This window comes from Cydia fagiglandana, chromosome 13, assembly GCF_963556715.1.
Source record: "Cydia fagiglandana chromosome 13, ilCydFagi1.1, whole genome shotgun sequence".
NCBI classification, from domain to species: Eukaryota; Metazoa; Arthropoda; class Insecta; order Lepidoptera; family Tortricidae; genus Cydia; species Cydia fagiglandana.
The window spans coordinates 11,385,391-11,391,293 of NC_085944.1; the positions used below are offsets into that span (position 1 = coordinate 11,385,391).

Below are 5,903 nucleotides of genomic sequence, written 5' to 3' on the forward strand. Positions count from 1 at the left end.
TCGCTTCGCTCGCGTTTTCATTTAGGCACCTACATTATTTGTGACAGTCGAGTTGAAATTTGGTACACATATATTATGTCAATCTATAACCCGAAGACGGACGTGTAACGTAAATAAAATGAATTTTAAATATAGGGGGCACTTATTGGGGGGTAAATGAGACACTTAATAAACAAAGTTTTGCAAACTATATGGTGTTATATATCAAGTGATAGAGCTGTGGGAATCTCAAATATATTTTATTAATAATTTTAAAATTAATAGTTTTGAAGTAATTTAAGTAAATAGACAAAAAATTACCACTTCCCCTCTTTATCTCCGAAACTACTAAAATTAAAAAAAAAAAACTAAATAGTTCCTTACCTATAGATGACAGAAAAACCTATTAGAAATATGCAGTCAAGCGTGCGTCGGACTTGTTACTTAGTTTTTGATTGTCCCTTACGGGTCTTTTTTAAACATTTCACTCACGTTTCACATCAAAATATACATTCTTGAAAATTGTGTAATGTACGAAACCCTTGGAAGGCGAGTCCGACTCGCACTTGGCCGGTTTTCGTTAAATGTCCCGGTCTGAGCTCCCACACTTATGGCAACCCTACTATACATTCATGTATTTACGCCTTTTGAGGTTTAACTAAACTCATCACTTTGAATTGATTTCTGAACGAACACTAATTGTCAATTAGCGTTTAGTTATTTTGAATTGGGTGTGACGAGCTTTTTGTGTTTGAAATAATTACATATAAAAAGTTGAAAATGTAATTTAAACTGTGTGTAATTTCATCAAATTGAAAGATTAGAAAAGGAATAAAAACCATTCTATAAAATCAGCTCCAGTTGGTAGGTACTACTTTTTATACTCAAGGTAACAAAACGCAATGATGATTTGTCAATAAATTGTCATTGTCATAAATGCCTAGCCAAGTTATTGCCTAAAAAATATTGTTTTTGGATCACATAGTATCTAAAGGTTTAATTCTCTACACAAAGAATGCTACATAGTTAATCACTGATCAGGAAATCATCTCCATACCAGTACCAGTGACGTTCTACGGCACTCGACGGAAGAAGAGTACACTGTCGTAATCTAATTTAACTTTGTTTTGAAGAAAACAATCCAGCAAGACGGCGGGCCGAAGCAGTATGAGACGCGCTAGAGACGGGTACGCGTACCAGCCCATTCCCAGGGTGGCTACAGAAGATGCAGTCGCTCACGAGAACGATCAAATGGCAGAGGAGCTCAGCGGGAAGATCAGCACCCTCAAGCATATGTCGATAGAAATAGGCAACGAAGTCCGATATCAAGACAAAATCTTACGTGGACTTGATGACGATGTCGACAGAAGCTCCGGTTTTCTCGGGAAAACCATGGGCCGAGTATTAAGACTGGGCAAAGGCAATCATAATTACTACGTATTTTATTTGTTTCTATTCTCGATTTTTGTCTTCTTCCTACTTTATATTGTTTTGAAATTTAGGTGATCTGGTGAAACAATTATATGACTGAATTCCAAATTGTACCTTGTTCTTGTTCATATGTATTTATTTATCAAGTAACAAAAACTGTTATATACAAATATTATGTAAATAAATAGTTTGCAAAATACAGTCTTAGTTACTTATTATTTATATGCTTTTAAACAATACAAATTGAAGTAAAGTACTAAATTAAATTATATACTACTAAATGTTCAAGCATTTTTCTCATCCATTCCGTCTGGTTTTGTAGTCTGTAAGCTTTAGGTACTCCAGTGAGTTTGTATTGTGTAAATCTACTGCAATTCTAAGCTATTATATACCTATTTCTATTTTAGCAAAGTTAAACAACGAAGGCCGCTAAAATATCTGACACGATCTTATTTGTAGCGCCATAAGAGCGTGTCACATATTTTTGAGGCCTTCGAAGAGTTACATATTTTTGCAGGTGACTGTACAGTTAATTATTTTCTTTCAAGAAATTGGTAGATAGTAGTGATATCCCCAGAAGTGTCAGTAAAATCGTGTTTATTCTCCAAAAACCTTCAGATATTATTTTAGATACAAAACTGATAGGTTTTGTTTGTAGGGATTTCTAGGCTGAGACATTGTCTGGGTATAAGTAGATAAAGTAGATGCTCTTATGAACCCTGCTCAAGCATGCTCCTAACTAAGACAACTCCTTGATACATCTGGCAACAAATTGTAAAAAACCTGAAGGTGATTTATTTTTGGCTGGTACTGTATATTTCTTCAATGTTGACAGATTAAAAGTTTATTATGATTACAAAAGAAACCTATAGCAAAATAAAACTTATACTGATGTTGAATTAACCAGGGATTTCCAACCTTTTGTGTAAGTAGATATTGACATATCAATATTGTTTTGTAGTAAAAAAAAAACTCCACATTTTTTCTTCTGGTAAAAACTGAGAAAGTCTTGCCTTCTTTTCAAGGGCTGAGTAACTAGTAACCAATGGACAAAAGCATGATCTTTTAAAGGTATGATGTGTCAGGTTTTGTATGCAAAAGAAAAAGACATTTTAATATTGTTTACTTTTCAAGTCCTAAAAATATAAATCACTCAAAGTACTGCAGTACTCATTCCCGACAGAGTCCTTTGTCACCGAGATTAGCAATCTGCATTTCTGCTTTAGAAACATTTCACAACTGCGGATAGTGTCTATGAGAAATGCAACTATACCACAAGCATTTTGGACCTTATCAGTCCCACAGTAAAGGCTCAAATCATCCAGGATTATGGTAGCAGGTACATTTTGCCAACTAGGTAAAGATGAAATACTCTCTATTAAAGTTTCTATGCTTTTTGCATATAAAAAACTGATCATTTTCATATAGTGCCGATCTACAGAGACCAAATCTTGAGACAATTCTGGTAGCTCCTCCAATTCTTCCTTCATGATGTAGAGCACTCTTCCAGATCTAGAAGACATTATTGCTTCTTCAAAAAGAACTTTACGGTTGGTCATACGGTCTTCAGTAAGGAATTGGCAGTCAATTTGACCATTCATATTTAGTGTTATTACTCTCAGTACATATTTATTATTGAAATGCAACTGGTGTTATTAAAAGTCCTGTTTTCTTGGAACTTATGGGGAAAATACTAATACTTTTCAAACAACATGACATTGACATATTATTTCACGTGTTAATGACAGTGACAACATCCGGGTACGTTCAGATTTAAGATTATGTTTTGTTCCCAAAATGATTTATGACATAAGTACATATAAAGAATGATGTGTTTATTTGATTTATAGTTTGTCAAAAGACTGTCTCATTCAAACATAGTCAGAGAGAATCATACTATCTTTGTCTTACACTATTACTAGCACCCAAAACAAAAAGGATGAGTATAGATTCCTGGTTCTTGTTCTTACTGACTGACAAATTGGTTTGACCAACTATATCTCCTAAAGGCCAGTACAGACGGGACAAATTTTCTTGGTTGCGTTTTTTATCAATAGGCATCAGCAACACCAGACACACAGTAATAGGTAGATGTGAGATGTAGATATCTCTACCGTGTCTAACGTATAGCTGCGTCCCTGTCGTCATTAACTTCATCAAGTCCTTTAGAAGAAAACTGCAAAAAGGGCATACATACCGTAAAACGGCTCTTTTTTTTTAGACTCGGAGATCTTGGAGTTTTATAATAAGCATCACCATTATATCACCATCTTCCCAGTACCAGGGGCGGTGAACGCATATATTTAGTATGGAAACCGCCTTTAGGAACATTACCGTTCAAATTCTCGGGCCAAATTAGCACACATACAAAATTACGCCTACATTTAAATAAGACGACGCGTTTACAGAGCCTGTAATCAAAGCTGGTAAACAAAATAATAGTCATCTTTTTTACACTAATGGTACATAGCTAAGTGTAGGTGAAATGCATATAATGTCAATAACTACCAATCAGCGACATTAATCCGCTAATAACCTTCTTGCTGTACGTACTGGCCGCTGAGAGTTTGAGGTTCATATTTGATTAGAATATGACTTGGACAGGGATAGGTTTATGCTATACATTGAAGAACCAGTCAAATAATACACGTATAACGTATAATTTAATGCAGATTAAAAGATAACTAGTTAAAATGTTGTTGTGAAATGACAGACTAACTCAACATAAGTAAATATATCATTGTTGTATAAATGTATTCCGCTATAATAAGTATTTTGTATATTTTATTATCAATTTGTATGGCAGTGCGAAGTCACATTCAGGTATAGTCTGTCCGTTTTTCTAAGATCAAGTACGCCATTGTAAATGTATGGTAAACTTGATCTTAGAATTCTGACTGGCTATACAGCCTGAAAAATTTACATGGGTACACGAATCGGGTCAAAAATATTTGAATAGGCGGAGTCACAATAAATCCCCACTTTCAGTTCCAATGGAAATATTTTATATGTATATAGCCGGTCAAGCAAGTTTGTCAGTAGAAAAAGGTGCAAAATTAAAATTTTGTATGAGACCACACCCGTTCGCACGCTTACATTTTCTAAATTTGCCGCTCTTTTATACTGACGGAAATGGCTTGAGAGAGAACCTACATATATGTGACGGTAGAGGGTGGATTCGAATGATCAACATTTTCAGATAATGTGTGTATATGTTAAATTAATTCAGTGGAAGTGTATCTACATATAGAAGACCGGAATGATTATCTCACAAGTTATATCTCATGAATAGAACATATTCTAGATATCTTTCCAGGCATCCACTTAATGTCATGTCTCTCTAATTGGATAGCTTTTTTCCATAGTTCTCTGCGAATAGCATCTTGTGGGAATCTGAATGGAAAGTAATGTAAAATGATAATATCAAATTTGATTATTAATTTGAAATAATTAGGTAGTTTTTTTACAACTCCATTTCATGAAATAAAAAAGGAAAATACAAATCTGTAAGAAATAATTCATTACTACATTTATAATTATATAGAAAATACCTAAACTAAGCACAGGTTAATAAAATAGTCTACTTCATTTGGCATAACACCATCCCTATTATCCTCGCAATTTAAAAAGTCGTATGTTGTTATGAAAGTCGTATGCAGTTATTACGTTTTAGCTTAGCACGGTAGTATTGAAAACAAATCGTCATGTTTATTCCAAATTTTACTGAAGTTATCTGTTTAATATAAGTGAAAAGTGATTCCACTATCCTTGGTATGAACTAAAATAACTTCTGCACCACTTCACGACACATGAAGACATTTTTAATAACAAAAAAACGTTGTTTTTATAAATCAATTTAGCCATCCGTCACTGACGAACGAACTCGTGATCTCGGACGAACTGAAGTTGCGAATCGAATAGTTTGTAAGCACCGCCTACAATCGAATAGTTTACGTTGGGTCATAACTGAGCGGACAGAATACTTCCATGTATATCAGTTCGCTGACCAGGGGTGCGAAGCTCCTGACTTCGGCCTAACTCGGCTCCGCTCGGCTCAGCATTCCTCCGAGCAATTTTTAGGGTTGGCACCACTTGACTTCCTTTTGCGTGCACGACCACAGATAAGATAATCACTTAAATTTTGACAACCCTAAATAGCCGAAAGGGATAGTGCCATATATTAGAAAGGGATAGTATGATTCGACCCTGAACCGCTGTCAAACTTCGGTTTTGTAGGAAGCTTCCTTTCTGTACGGTATAGATGGTCAAGCAAATCTTGTCAGTAGAAAAAGGCGCGAAATTCAAATTTTCTATGAGACGCTATCCCTTCGCGCCTACATTTTTCAAATTTGCCGCCTTTTTCTACTGACAAGAACTGCTTGACCAAGATAGTACTATTATTTATTCTGTGCCAGTACTGTCCTATTTATGTCGCGGCTTACTTAGGGCGCCTGGAGTCCACTCGTTAACCTCTCAATTACTAATTAAAACAG

The 5,903-nt window shown here is 35.0% G+C and overlaps 1 protein-coding gene across 1 annotated transcript; it reads left to right on the forward strand.

The window, feature by feature from the left end:
* Window positions 1–907: 907 nt before the first annotated feature.
* LOC134669804 (BET1 homolog) lies at window positions 908–1,607 on the forward strand. The gene has a single exon (XM_063527426.1). It carries the CDS (start codon window positions 1,147–1,149, stop codon window positions 1,483–1,485), a length of 339 nt encoding a protein of 112 aa, XP_063383496.1. The 5' UTR covers window positions 908–1,146; the 3' UTR covers window positions 1,486–1,607.
* Window positions 1,608–5,903: the final 4,296 nt, after the last annotated feature.